At 35.9% G+C, this 16,545-nt stretch overlaps 1 protein-coding gene across 1 annotated transcript in view; it reads left to right on the top strand.

Annotated features, from left to right (window-relative positions):
- Window positions 1–1,499: 1,499 nt before the first annotated feature.
- Window positions 1,500–16,545, top strand: part of LOC140159656 (thrombospondin type-1 domain-containing protein 4-like) — a 344,014-nt gene continuing 328,968 nt past the window's right edge. The window contains 2 exon segments of the mRNA XM_072183151.1: window positions 1,500–1,577; window positions 5,103–5,198. Of these exon segments, the coding sequence (XP_072039252.1) occupies window positions 1,500–1,577; window positions 5,103–5,198 (174 nt within the window).

The raw sequence follows: 16,545 nt of genomic DNA on the forward strand, positions 1-16,545 counted from the left end.
TGTATAAACACGGTAAAAGTGGATTATTTATTGCTGGAATTCCCTCAGTGATAATATATACTATAACACACATACAATTGCGTGATTATTACCGTATTATTTTTGACACTGTCAGTATTACCGACTAATTTTACAAGATACAAATGAAGAAAAGTATCATAAACTAACCAGTGACCATATTGACCACTGACATTTCCAGGGAATAGTGATTAACTGGGAGTGATCATGATCAGAGGAAAACCCGGCTTGGTGGCTCTGAAAAGAGCCGTTCACTGAAGACTGCCCCTCCTTATCAGCAGAGAATGGCTCTTTCAGAACCACCAAACCTTTTACATTAGCAGATAGGCTAGATCTGCTTGTTCTCTGTTGACAAGGGACAGTCTTCAGTGAACGGCTCTTTTCAGAGCCATCTGTAGGCAAGGGCGACCTACATATCTCATTCTTAGGTACTTTGTCCTGAAGAAGTCAGAGCTACTCCTGACGAAAGCTTGACAGTTCTAAACTTGTCCGACGGCGAACCCGCTAAGATCTTACTAATTATTATGAACTCCCGTCGTAAAAGCCTATCCCACAATATACCAGAACATTTTGTGATTCTTATTTCATCAAAATAATAACAAAAATTACAAGTAACATTATTCAAAAACGTCATTTTGCTTCATTTTCCCTACCCCGCGATGGCACATCCGGGCCACCGGGCATTAGCGTTGTTTATGCCCGGCTCTTGGCCAATCGCACACGCTGTTACATAGCGAGTATGTATGAACTCGGGGATCTGTAACATGTAAAATATTTGTTGTAGGGACTTAAGAGTACGTGATGTACGTGATCATGGTGATGTGTACCATGTTTACAACATTAAAAATTCATAATAGTGGTTTTATGTTGAGCCAGAATTCTATCAAAGAAAATGCTGGATATTTGCCACATGCATGTCTATTTTTGTCTTATTCTAATTAAACCATCCTTCAATCAGTTAGGACTGCATATATTAAATTAGAGGGACAATCATGAGAACTGATTGAGTATTTTGGGCCTTTTCTGTGGACTTGTAAGGAAAAAGAGAAACATGTTATATAGCTTGAATAAGTATTTGAGACCTATACATGAACTTAGATCGCCCAAAAGGTTGTATAACACAATTTTTGAATTATAAAGTAGGCCCTCGGATTGAAAAATGGTCAGAAACGGGGTTTCAGGGTAGGGAACGGGTCGAAAATGGTAATGGCGCTTTTTAAACGCACATATCTCGAAATTTAATCAGAAGAACCTGTACATTGAAACATATATTAAATTGTTATCGATTTGTAATCGATTGGTAGTATTTTTATATTGTCATGTTTGTTGCCGAAAAGATCTAGGCTTAGTGGTGTGTTGGTATTAATCTTTGGAGTGAAGGAGAAGGTGGTTTTAGCTCTAATTATTTACCCAGAGAGGGAACCGAGACTGTGTGACAGTCTATCAATGAAGGTGCGTCACGCCGCTCAGCGGCAAGCGGCATGGGTCCGTTTGCCTGCAATGAAAGTGCGTCATGCCGCACGTCAGCGGCAAGCGGCATGTGTCCGTTTGCATGCAATGTAGGTGCGTCACGCCGCTCAGCGGCAAGCGGCATGTGTCCGTTTGCCTGCAATGAAGGTGCGTCATGCCGCACGTCAGCGGCAAGCGGCATGTGTCCGTTTGCCTGCAATATATGTAGGTGCGTCACGCCGTACATTGAAACCGCAATGCTCCTCCACCTCCTACGCTTTATATCATTGGCAATCTAGGTGCGTCACGCCGCTCAGTGACAAGCGGCATGACAGTGGTCTGGTCTAATCCAGGCAATACTCACTCTGTGAGAAAAATGACATTTTGTAGCTTCTATTTTGGTGCAGAAACCTGTCAGTGCAACGACAGATTCCCTCTGTAATGTAAGTTCTTGACTTTTTCTTAGAATCAAGAAGCTGTCGAAGAGGCTACTTTGACCATGTTGACGTTAATCGTTGCACTTCCCTGCACTAACCCATTACTTATACATTAAACTATTTTGCGTTGCATGCTATGTCATTCAGTCACTACTCCCTATTCCATAAAAATACAGCATTAATTGTTTTTTGGTTTCAAAAAATATTAAACTGTTTTGTCAAATGAAACACTATATTTTAATCCTTGAGATAATTCTAACTGGCAATAAAAATTGTAATAAGTTTTCCCAATTTGAGGGGAAATGGGCCAAAATCTTAATCTTAATATATCTTTTATTGCCAGTTAGAAAGGATTAGGATTTAGTTGTGTTTCATTTGGCAAAACAGGGTAATATCTTTTGTTTTCATTTTGTTTAAATGGACTTGCGCTGTCATATATCTCCGAACTTCTGCACTCTTATATACCTGGGCGCACTGGACTTCGTTCAGCCAATCTTCATCTTCTTCAGGAACCACGATCTAGCAACTCTTTTGGCGACCGTTCTTTTGACATTTGTGCGCCTAAACTTTGGAACAATCTACTAACTCGTATTAAAAACTGTACTACTTTGGAATCTTTTTAATTTTGGTCAAAAACACATCTGTTTTAATATCGCTTTTGCTATGATGACTTGTAGTGTAGAATGTTTTTCTTCATTGTGTTCCCCTTTGTGTTCATATTCCTGTTGTTGCGCAGTGAGCAGCTCTGACGGATACTTGCGCGTTATAAATTTCCATATTATTATTATCTGACTAAACAGGATAATATTTTTTATTCAGTGCTGTATTTTTCTAGAATATGAAGTAATACACATCAAATTTCTCATTGGTGGTACACCCGGTGTACCTCTGCAACCGTGATACACCAGGTGTACCGCCATTTTGGTGTACCACCATGTTGTACACTAGGTGTTGGAGTACAACCAGGTGGTACTCGGCAATGGTGGTACACCATAGCTGAGAATCTGGATGTGCAGTTCAGCAGTACAGTGTAAAAATTAATAATCTTGTTACGGCTTATTCACTTTAATTCCTGCCAAAAAGAAGCCTTCAATAACTGAATAATGAAAAATATTCTTCTTTTCTTTTTATCATGTTGTACTGAGGAATTAATTAATTTGGCTTTATCAATCCCATTGACCGTGTCTGGTGGTTACATTTCACAAGATTAATTGACTTATGGTTGTCTTCCACGGTTTATCTTCCACCCGGAGCAATTGAGGATGCAATAACTTGCAATTAAGGTGTCATCCGCCAAACTGTGTGACTGTATGTTACAATTCTCGTTCATCTCTTTACTGTTCAGTCAGTATTGGTCAAATATTTTGGACTAAATTGTGCGTGTTACTTTTGGACAAATGTGTTTCGTCGTAAGGATTAGCAATGCCATTTGACTTCTTCCTTAATTATCGACGTAAGCCACATTTATTATTCAATTTATTACAATTAAGAGAAGGATTGACCATGTTGACAAGTAGTGTGTTACAAGGTGTTGTCCATCATGAATAACAAGCTTAAGGTTATACAGGATTTTGAACTTTTGTGTAGGCAAATTGGCTGCACGTAGCCACCTAAAATATTTTGTTTTTCAAAAAATAAACATGGCAGGCCTAAAAATCATACTTCATCTTAAAGTTGACACTCTAATGATTATTATTGTAATACTTTAACGTCATAGCTCATACACAAATGTACTTTGTATGTTTTTCAATTTGTGTTCAATTTCATGAGCATGAGGTTTTTGGGAAAGAGGCCAGGAAAATATGGGGAGAGGGTCCGATTTCATTGCGATTTCGCATATGTGTTACAAACAAACCAATGAAATAATGTACCTATTTATTCTTTCGATAGGTCCTCCTGATTTAAAACAGTAAGCTTACATGTTCACAGAATGTCAATGAAAATGATGGGGTAAATGTCGTCTTTTTTGCAACAACAATATTAATTTAGTGTGCCAATATATTGACACAATTATTCCCTACATTATTTCTTTGAAGTATCAGCTAACACATGCATATCAAAATTTTATGCATCAGCTACGGGAAACATTAAAAAAATTTATTTCATCTCAGCATATCATGCCAAATGGTCCAAAATGGAGTTCTGAGATATCCACATTTAGTTTCAAGTACTCACATTTTCTGCTATTTCACAGTATCAATTCACAATCCCATAATATTCCAGGTGCAGTGCTCCTGTATTACTACTGATAATCCTTACTGCATGGGAAGTATCAATTGATTTTCACAAAACTTGCAGAAATTGACAAATTTCTGCCAAAACTTCCACACTATCTATTATCATGTTCAAACCATGTGCTAACTTGTTTACAATGCTAGTTAGTGTTGCCAGGCCAAGGTGATAGTACTTATTTTATTGATTTTGTCTAGTATAGTGCTGGTTGAATACTCATGCTCCACTGTGCATATGCTTCAGTGATTTTAGCAATCAAATGAAAATGATAGGGTTGCCAGTTCATGCACTGGAATAATAATCACTATAAGGGGCACATCACTAAATAAATGTCCCATTGAAATACATGTGAAAATACAATAAAGTAACTAGGTGCATAATAAATATGAGTCCTGAGGGAGGGTAGAATGGGGAGGGGGGAGCAGTTTTGGCAAACATTTACAGTGCATCTTTATAAGGCTTAGGAAACACTACAGAAACATTCAAATCTGCATCATAATATCTAGGCCATTTAAAGTTTCCACATTGGCAAAGTTAGGCTGGCCGAGAGCAGGGCCAGGGGAGGATGACAGGAAATGTTGGCATACCTTTTAAAATCTAACCCACGGGCCCCCATGTATATTTGGGAGTCCCCTTCCAAAGAAAATGATAGCCCTCACACCTTCTCTTTCTTCCATGAATTACACCAAATGCGGAAGGATTTAGTGTAGTGTCCCCTTAAAACAAGAACTGTCTTTAAAAAAGAATTAGTGCTGTGGGATATCTAGAGCAAATATTGATACACAAAAATAATTTCTAAAATACTTTGTTGATACAATTTTTTCAATCTACATCTCTGAGATGTTTAATATATACATATACTTCATAAATAAAAATTAAAAAACAAAAGACAAGTTGAGTGGAATTTTCACCCTCCGTAACCTTAAGAAAATAAAACTTAATCTTCCTTCATTTTTATCATTTCAGATGTTGACGATGAAGACAATCAAGACAGTTCTATTTGGATTATTATGTATTATTTGTTTAACACACATTGCCTACACAAGAAGGCACTACAGACACGTAAGTATTGAAAATATGTGACCTAATAAAGAAAAATTGGGACAATGTCGTGAAAAGTAAATTATTCAGATTTTCAGATTTTTATATCATCGTAAATAATATGGCTCTGACCAGCGACCGAGCTAAGATCGCTGTCCATCATATAGGACTGGATTGCTCAGGTGGTAGAACACTATAGAGATCGTCTGTTCGAATCCCGCTTAAGTCCCCCCCCTCACCTTCTTTATTTTTGCATCTTGATCCAAAAATTGGACTATTCCAGTTGAAATCCATACACCCCCTATGGAAGACATGACCTTAATCTCTCACACAGGGAGTGTAGATTACAAATAGAATCACCCATTAAAGGAGTATTTCGTGATCCTAGCATCCTCTTTTTATGACATTTTTCAGTACATATCCACGAAAAAAGCCTATTCCCAAAATTTCAGTTGATTCCGATTTTGCGTTTGCGAGTTATGCATGATTATGTGTATTACACTGCTCCATAGACAATGCGTTGTAATTTCGTTCTGGTGCACCAGAACGAAATTCAAATTTCACGATATCTTTGCTAAACGAATTAATCTGCAAGAAATATTTTAAAAACATTATGTAGCCAGAGGTTTCCAGTGATATAAAAATCTCAACTTTTTTTGAGAAAAGTGGGGGGATGAGGCTGTGGATCACGAAATGCCCCTTTAATTAGGTAGTACCGTTTGTAATCAAGACATGTCTTCCATAGGGGTGAATGGATTATAACTAGAAGAGCCCCATGCCATCATAATTAAACGTTTTGTACTATAACATGGACTAGAAGTGAAGTCCTAGCTCCATTATAGCTGCACAATGAGCTTATCTGCTAACAGGATCTGCACTCGACCGGCCTCTAAATACGCACAATTTCAGGGCTGACGCGTAATGTTGTGCGGCACGTGACATGTGGCTCTGTAGGAAGTTGCCATTTCAAAAACAGCGACAATTTTAAAATGACTGCAATTTTGCAACAACAACAAAAAATTAAAAACAAATAATAAAACCACCATTGTTTTAGTTTGGGCTCTTCCTTCTAATCTTTCTCTGTAGGCCTAATCATAAGATTGTCGACCACAATCACTGTACGTGTATTACAATTTGTGACTGATTATTTGTAGGCCTAGAAAATTTAAAAAAAGAAAAAAGTGAGAAAAAAGTAATTGCAGACTCCAATCTGCCCCTGACATAACCCTATAATACCCCACCCGTAACACTAACCCTAATCTTAGCTTACCCTAAATCTAAACCTAATCCTATCCTAACCATAAGTCCCTTGAACCTACCTAAACTCTGCCCTTATCATATCCATCCTAACTCTATTCCTAACCTACCCCACCCCTAACCCTAACCAGGTAGCTAACCTGACATTGTGGGAGCGTGAGTATGGATAATCATAGACACATCTGCTTTTTTACACAGCCGTGACGTTAGTCACGGCTGTGTCTTTTTTCTTACAGGTTCTTTCTTTCTTTCTTCTGCCGACCATTACATTTGCTCTAGCACTCACATGCTTACACCGATTTGGATCTAACTTGGTCACAACCATCATTGACCATGCCCCTACATGTCATATGAAACTCGTGGGGTCAAAGGTCACGCTGGGGTCATAGGGGTCAAAAACGTGATTTCAACTCAAAATGCTTCTTCTCCTACAGATTACGTATGACGGTGACCCCACTTGCACACATGCATTGCTATTACCCAGTGTCTATGGGGTCCTCACAGATTTGGGGTCAAAGGTCATTAAGGGGTCACTTCCGGTATAAAACGAAAAACCTTCAACAAATTTTATTTGCTAAGAAAAACATAGGACAGTAACGGTATGTTCACACATAAATTGTAGTTACCCTGTGTATATGTGGTATTTTTTTATTTAGGGTCAAAGGTCATTAAGGGGCCACTTCCGGTACAAAACGAAATACCTTTAAAATGCTTCTTCTCCCACAAATTACGTAGGACAGTAACACCACTTGCATACATGCATTGTTATTACCCAGTGTCTATGGGGTCCTCACAGATTTGGGGTCAAAGGTCATTAAGGGGTCACTTCCGGTATAAAACGAAAAACCGTCAAAATTTTTTATTTGCTAAGAAAAACATAGGACAGTAACGGTATGTTCACACATGAATTGTGGGTACCCAATTCATATGTGGTATTTTTTTATTTGGGGTCAAATGTCATTAAGGGGTCACTTCCGGTCTGAGACGAAAAACCTTCAAAATGCCCCTTCTGCCACAAGTAACATAGCAAAGTGGTGCCACATGCACCCATGCATTGACATTAGCCAATGTCTATGGCCGTTTTCATATATTTTGGGGTCAAAGGTCATTAGGGGTAACAACACGGCTGTGTTCGTGGGTTAGACCACAGCTTAGTCTAGTCTTTATTTGATTTTGCTTAGAAAAGTGGACTTAATTTTGTCCAAATGATATTAATAGTATGTTGTTGATAAGCTATACTAATTTATAAAGGATACTGAAGTGTGTTGATCATCGAGAGAACTAAATAAGGAAAATTGAATCAGTGCGTATTATGCGACACACTTTTTAAAACGTCTGATCTAACGTCCTTAGGAAATTTAAGACGGTAAAAGCACACAATCAAACGTTGTTGATAAGTTAGTCTGGCATCTGACACTATGTGTCTTTTTAGTAGAAGCTGGCCACATTCATTACTTCAGAAATTCAGCTGGAAATTAAATTGTTTAACTCAGAAGTAATCAACATTACGTTTTAATTATCACTTTTATTCCAATAATTCTTGGTTCCTTTTTAATAATAATAACATTTTTATCTACATATTTTATTGGTTGTCAAATTCTTAGTATTTCACACAAGACTATGAATGATACACGACTAAAGCAGTATGCAGACTCCGAGTATTAGACGTAGGCCTACAATATTGTATGTAACATATCTACGTTATTTAATCTATTGCCATTCTATTTCCAGTAATGTTTAGGTTCTAACGAATGTTTGATGACGTAAAATCGATAATATGTTACGTATAATATCTGGTAGAAATATATTATCGATTTTACGTAGACATTCGTTAGAACTTTAACATTACTGGAAATAGAATGGCAATAGATTAAATAACGTAGATATGTTACATACAATATTGTACGCCTAATAAAAAGTCTGCATACTGCTTTAGAATATGAAGTTAAGGGGTACTACACCCCTGGCCAATTTTGTGCCTTTTTTGCATTTTTCTCAAAAAATTATAGCGCATTGGTGACAAGTAAGATATGTATATTATAGGGGCAAGGACTACAACTACTGCACTGAAATTTTATTTCAGCACAGACAACAGTTGTGGAATTACAGTAAAAAATGAGGGAAAACCAATATTTGAAAATCAATAACTACTTGTCTTGAGTTGCTGAATTTTCAGTGCAGTAGTTGTAGTCCTTGCCCCATAATATACATATCTTACTTTTCACCAATGCGCTATAATTTTTGAGAAAAATGCAAAAATAGGCACAAAATTGGCGAGGGGTGTAGTACCCCCTCGGATTTAGAATGTTAATGCTCTGCGTGCTAGCCATGCGCTTCAACGGAAAAAATTCAAGTTTTTTTCTCAAAATATCAAGAGCTACCTTAAGAACTACTGAATCAATACTAGGCTTGTTTGTACTCATTTTAATGCATTTTTCATGCTGATTCCAAATATGGGCATGACAATTTACATTTCTGAAATTTTTGAATTTTGAAAAAATTTTTGAAACATGAAACGTGAAGAGAGTTAAACTGCTTTCGTGGTGTTTGGTTTAAATTGTCATCATTTGCGTTACATAGTGTGTCCTTTGTACGCCATCATTGTCATCGATCACATCGACTGCTCAATGCAATATCTGCCATATAGAGGAGTACAATCCATACATTGTGCAAATTGCTTAATGTTCACAGGGCAGCTTGCACTTACCCACTTCTGGCACTGAAAATTCGAAATCTTATTTTTTTACTGACTTTGGCCACTTTGAAGAATTTTTCATACCCACCATGTGACATTCTTCGTATTCTAGAACGATAGATGGGTTATGTTTGTTTTACTTAGGCTATTCAAAACCCTTAAAACGGTCAAGGTGGAACAAGGTTGATTTTAAAACTAAGTTGTCAAATTTTGTAATAATCTCACTAGAAGGCATTATATAGGTGCTGATGTGACCCAGAAAAGTACACCATATTGTGTAACTATATGTGGCAATTGCAGGCTGTAAAAAATGTGTACAATATTTAATTTTTCAATATGTTTCTTTTGTGCAATCAGTTCAACAATGAAAAATACGAGAAACATAAAAAGAAAAAAATCTGAAAACAAAAGTGTGATCATGTTCAACTTTCGCTGTACGGTATTTTAATGGTTAGCCACTCTTGACACCCATGTTGTCTTGCGCTCATAAGTTAAGTTGCTTTTAAGATACGGAATTGAAACTTAGCAAACAGTTACAAGAAGGATAAATAAATAATATCTGAAAAAATTACATTGTTTTGTTTTACCATCACAAAATACGGTTCATTTTCTACGTACATGTAACCTTTTTATGGGACACCTTGTATATGCGTTAGTCTCTTCCCTTGTTTGATCTGATGACTGTTTTTCAAGTTGATCGCCTAAACGTAGGGTTTTTTGGTGAAAACTACGTTTTTCACTTGAAAAACCTAGTTTATCTGACATAAACTTAGTTTATCTGAAAAAACCCATGGTTTTTCACTTGATAAATGCTTTTGCAAGGGGAACAATATAAGAACTTTTTTTTCTCAAAATCGGAGAATTTTTCATTTTTGTCCCCTTGTATAGTAGAGTCCAAATTTTGACATTTGACCTTTTCCCTATAACTCAAGATTTAGCTTGATTTGACCAAATTTGAAATTTCACCCCTGCATAAGCGGCCATTTTGGATTTATGCAAATTAGGTACTGTTCCGCCTGAGCATGCTGAGACGGAAACACTTTGGGTATTTTCGTGTCACTACTTTTGGGAGACTCTTGATATGTTTTTGTGTTAGCTTTTGGGAGATGGACTCATATGGGAAATGGATTCTGATGCAATTAGTGATGGGTGATTTTATAATTTGATTGGCCTATAAGTCAGAATAGTGAAAAAGCCTGGTGAAAGCTGATGGTCATAAAAGTGCTTTGCAATTTGCAAAATGGCTTAGCCTACTCCACAGTGGCCTACTCTGCATACTTGAAGAAGGTTTTAGAACTGATTTTCAACATCAAGTAAACTTATTTAATTAAGGAAATACTATATAGCCTAGTGAATACATTTTAGGTCCAATATTTAACCCAAAGCTATCAAATAGGCCCTATATTATTTGTTTACAAAACTCTTGCAAAAATCTGTACTTTAAACGTCGGCAATTTTGTATGATGGGGTTGGCTGGATATTTACCTCATGGCCTGCTCTGATCGTTTTGGGTCACAAGGAGACTTAGTCTGGCAGTATAAATCAACCACCTACATTGATGGCATTTGAAATAACATTGAGAAGCGGGTCAGACCTTTTCACACATTACCTCTGGACCTATTACAATTTATTATACACTACAGCACTGGGAGTTGCAAAATATAGGGAGTGTTCATAAATACTTTGGTGGAGGGTTGGAAAATAATACGGGGGATCAAAAAAATTGTGGGTCCTAAAGAGGGGATACAAAAAAATTCAGTCCTTAAAAAGTTGGGATCAAAAAAAAATTGAGGGTAAAAGTCCGGGGTAAAATGTACGACAAGGCACGAACATTCCAAATTTGCGCGCTCCGCGAGCATGAATGTTATGTATTCAATTGTGTACTCACAAGCTTCAAATCAACAAAATTTGCGCACTTTACAATTTGGGTGTAACACCATGACTCCAATGAGTAAAAAACTCCAAATTGTAATCTTTAGATAGATAATGAGTTAATAACATATATTTTTTGTTTCTTTTTTAGGACATGAAGGGGAGGGGGGATCAAACAAATTTTAGAACATAAAAAAGGGGACACAAAAAATTCAACCTTTTTTAGGGGAATCAAAAAATTTTTGATGTCCGAGGTGCCAACTTTTCCAAAAATACTAATTTTAAAGGTCACCTGTATCACCTTCTCATTATCACTTGATGGAATATCATCGACATTCAGCAGATGATGTTTCATGCAATTAGGATATGAAATTAAAACGCTACATCATGTCGAGGTATACTGGGGTGTTTATACGAGTGATAATCTTTCATTGGTTGATAGGCTCATTAGAGAATGAATTTGGAGAAAACCTTCTGATAATTACAAACACTCGCCACGGTTGTTTGATGTACATAGAATTGGCTTCATTATTAACTAAATGCAAACTATAGATGGCGCTATTTATCCTAAATCATATTTCTTTATTTGCAAGAGGTAGGTGATTAATACTACCATTAAAACAGCTGGAATAGGTGAAACAAGCAACAGGAAATTTTATAAACATATTTTATCAAACAATAAAAGGAATTATTTGTATTAAAAGCTTGAAAGAGTAATTTCCAGTAACTAAATAGCGCCACCAATTCTGTCATTAATAGGCACATTGTAATCCGAAAAAGCTTTATAAAATGCTATAAAAGTGACTAATTTTGTAAAAGATGGTAAATTAAAGTTGTGAATGACTCAAAAGCATCTGTATACATTAGCATGATATCGCTTTAAGCTGTTTAAGCCTAAAATTTGGTTGTACATTATGTTTTGTTTGAAAAACTAATAAATGATCCCACCTATCGCTGAGCAGCAAGACCTTCCCTCTCTAAGCTTTTAATCCGATAAGCTGATTATCTATTTGTTTTCATGAATTGGAAGACATTCTTTGATGTATTACTGAGCTCAATCATCTGAAATTACTGGAGCGTGAACCACCCAGGCTGGTGGCTCAGCATAGTATTTTATTAACAGAAGGTTTTCTCCAAATTCATTTCCTAATGAGTCAAATTAAGAAAAATAAGGGATTTACTCACCACTAATTGCAAGAGAATCCATTTAATCACCATTCGTTTCTGAAAAGCATATTTTAATAACACATCAAAAGTCCAAAAAAATCCAAGTAGTGGAACAGTGCCTAATTTGCATAAATCCAAAATGGCCGCTTATAGGGGTGAAATTTCAAAGTTAGTCAAATCTTGTTAATAACCATACCAGTGTGTTGTTATCATCATAAGGATTCAGAAAATGTATAGCTTTTTGAATCCTTATATATGACAAGAGCAATACATTGGTATGGTTTTGAGCAAGATTTGACCAAATTTGAAATTTCATCCCTGCATAAGCGGCCATTTTGGACATTTTTCCACTGCTTGAATTTTTGGGGACTTTTGATATGTTTTTGTGTGAGCTTTTGGGAGATGGACCCATGCGAAATGGATTCTGTTGCAATTAGTGGTGGGTATTTTTTAATTTGATTAGCCTATGAGAGCATCCGTACACCATGTCCAATTTTTTCACTCATAAAAATGATATCATATTATTTTTAATGTTCAAGCCATGTCCACGATTATGAAACATTAATGAACATTTAATTCTGATGTATACATTCTTTTACAAATGTAATAAAGTTTATTACCTCATTTATAGGCGGAAGTTATTTGGTTCCGCCAATATTATGACTTTAATTTTTTGACTCAGATTTGTGAACTTTCATCATACCCGATAGTGCATTACAATTACTTTAAGATGTTGTTTGTACGCTGAAAGATTCTATTTAGGATGACGATCAATGACTTTAAGTTGACCCCCCCTTAAATTTAACGTTGAACTTCCAAATGGTAGTAGGCTTTGGCAAAAAGCGAGTGTGCAGAAGAATTCAAATATCACAGATAGCCTATATTTTTGTAGGTCCTGTGGTTCTTGACTTATGTTGTAAACATGGTAGAGGGCTGATACAACAACACTTTTGTAAAACTTATACATCATCTTTAACAACAATAAATCAAACAAGTTTTCAAAGTATATGATTTGTAGAATGAACTTTTGCAAAACACCAAAGTGTTATTTTCAATAATATATTGATTCAGATAATGAAAATTTTTTTTTGGCTGCTTCGACCAACAATACAGGGTGGGACAGGGTGTCCCCAAAAATAGAGGCCCCTCATTGCGCCCTCTTTTCTCCTACCGGTATTTCAGAAAAGATGATCAAGTACATGTTGGTATGTAAAGAAGCCTTTACCCGTTAGCTTTAATAAACCGAAACAATTATTTCAATCGCCGGGCTCATAACTTTTGAAGATATGCCCTTTTAAAGAAATGTTAATGACATTTTGGCTACTTCAAAGATTAAAAAGTGCATATACCATGCATGAATATGAAACATTCCTCGATGATAACTTTATAAAATAACAACTTTATTTTAGGGAATGGGCTTTAGCGGTGGTCTTATAGGTAATGGATTTTGTTAAGTGTCATTAATTTGGGCGAAATTGATGGGGATGGGACTTCTTTTGCTATACTTACAATTACTTATGTTTTTCTTGGTTATTTTATGCCTTTTTGTTTGATTATGTTTCTTACTTTATTGTTTCTTGCTTTCTTTTTAATGGCAACATAAGTCATTTCTCTTTTGGAATAAAAGGTAGCCCTGAAAAGGGCTGTTTAGTTTGTCTTTGGCTCTTTTGAAGTGAGTTTACTGTGCTGCTCTGCCCTCTACCTGGTTCCTTGACGAATACAGGTTTCAGCCCTAGTCCTCATTGCATCAATTGCGTTGCGTATACCAACCTTGTGCGCCGGATTACTTGCGAATATAGCAGTAATACGTTTGCAAAGATCTTGGATTTTGCCACAAATGAAGAAATCAAGTGGTGTGAGGTCTGGTGATCTTGCAGGCCACTCCACAGCATGACCCATCCCAACCACTCTGTATCCGTGGACAGAGTGAATAAAAATTCCCTCTAAAAGGGAAAGCCAGCCTCAATGTAGAAGAGGTCTTGTAATTAGTTTTGGTCAATGTGAAAGGCATTTTTAGGATCACGGCTTACTACATCCATGTTACATGACAGTCCACCAAACCATCAACGGTGAGAAGATGTACACTGAAACTGCAGAAAACATTAACTCCTAATCTCCTGTCAACTCTTTAATTCATTATTGTTCATTATTATTAATTCATTATTGTTCTCTAAATTGTTCTGTTCTGGTTTTATTTGTCTTTTCAGCTTTTTACCCACGATATTTTTTTTAATACCATAACTTACGAACTCAATTTCTTCGCTTAGGAATGTCCGATTTTATTGGGGAAAACGGCGTTGTGGAACAAAATAGCTCTTTATGTAAAAGCCTCCAAATTTATAAGCTGTCCAAAAGATGTCTGTTTTTGACATGATACACCATATTTCTTAAAGACCCATTCAGTGATCCCAGTGCAAGAGTAAAAAATTAAAATTGTTTATAAATTGCTTAAAAGAGAAGGATAGGCCTAAGTCATTCAAATTGTCATTTGGTATTTTTGAAATGCCAAATTTGGCAAAAAAATGAAGAAAACAGCAGTACTGACGAAGTTCAAGCCCCGCCATTCAAATACTTGTAGCTAATTTTAGATACTGTCAGTATCTAAAAATACAGATTCGTGTAAAATGTCTTATTTTGTCTTAAATAGGCCTACACGGCTTTTGGCTGAACCATTCGCAGACTTAGCACATCTATGTAATAACAAAGGTACGGTACCAAAATTTTGATGATTTTTACGATCGTCCGGATGAGCAAATCACTGAATGGGCCTTTAATATTAATAATAGATAAGCTGCCTTTAAAAATATTATTGACAATGTTGAGAGTAGGAATTACCTTGAAAAATGTCTCAAAAATACAACATGCCAGTTATATTCCGGTCTGAAACGATCAGACAATATTTTAAACATTAATAACATCATAAACCCAAATCGTGAAAAAATCACCCCGGGTAGATTTTGGCTATTTCTCCATTTACGATCCTGCCCAAAAGTGTCTGCTTTCGATATACCACGTCACAAATACTACACTGCACTGACTGCAGGTTTTAGTTAAAAGGGCATTTCGTGATCCACAGCATCATCCCCTAACTTTTCTCAAAAAAAGTTGAGATTTTTATATCACTGGAAACCTCTGGCTACATAATGTTTATGTACAAAATAGCTCTTGCAGATTAATTCGTTAGCAAAGTAATCGTGAAATTTGAATTTCGTTCTGGTATACCAGAACAAAATTGCAACACATTGTGTACACATACCATGCATAACTCGTAAAGGCAAAATCGGAATCAACTGAAATTTTTAGAATAAGCTTTTTTGTGGATATCTACTGAAAAATGTCATAAAAAGAGGATGCTAGGATCACGAAATACTCCTTAAATTCGCCATATAACATAATACAAACTCACCTTACACGTACATTTTTTATTTTAAAATAATTTGATATTAATTCGCAATGTATAGTTTACTATATGATAGATGGTGGCAAGAACATTTATAAAGGACTGATTACTCACTGCAATCTTCACTCTTGTGTGTCTTGACTGTAAGTTTATGAATCAAATAAAAAAGATATAAAGTAGCTTCACCTACTTTATGTGTCATTTTATTTATAACATAGAAGTTATTAAATTAATAAAGTAAGACAATTTATTTATATATAAGTGCATGTCAAATGGGTACATTGTTCAATACTATAGGCCTACATGCATAAATTATGCCCATATTATAGCTAGGCCCTAAAAACTTTATTTTGCATCGGATTTTTCCCGTTGAAAAGGCAAAACTGATGTTCATGATAGCAACTATTTCATCAATAGCATTTTGAGTCATTTTTATCCATAAAACGACACAGGATATGATAGATGATTACTTTGACATCAATATGGTCCATATGATGAAGATTTTGATTCTTAGATCTGTTATCAACATGATATCACGCTGTTCAGTGGTCAAGGACCCCGGGTCAAAGACACTGAAATGACATACTTTTCTTCTGCTGACCATATGATGCTGTATATTAACTATTATTGTTACATTTTAGGCCTATACCTAAAACTTTTAAAGTCATATTAATTCAAACATAACTTTGGTAATACTCACTCGTTTTCATTCGTTGAAACGGCAAAACATACTTACTTTTCCTTACACATCGAATAAAAATATTTTTTTAAAAATTCAACCACAAAAAGTGTTAACAAAAAGTCATTCCAATACCAATAAAAATTAATCTCTTGAGCAAACTGACCCCATCCCAGAAACAGGTACCAGCCCGATGGGCTGGCGAAAACGAGTACTTGTCTTTAAAAGAGCATATCTTCAAACGTTGTGAGCCGATTAAAATTATTGTTTTGATTTATTAAAGCTAACAATTAAAGGT

The sequence above is a fragment of the Amphiura filiformis genome, chromosome 8 (genome assembly GCF_039555335.1).
Source record: "Amphiura filiformis chromosome 8, Afil_fr2py, whole genome shotgun sequence".
Classification (NCBI taxonomy): domain Eukaryota; kingdom Metazoa; phylum Echinodermata; class Ophiuroidea; order Amphilepidida; family Amphiuridae; genus Amphiura; species Amphiura filiformis.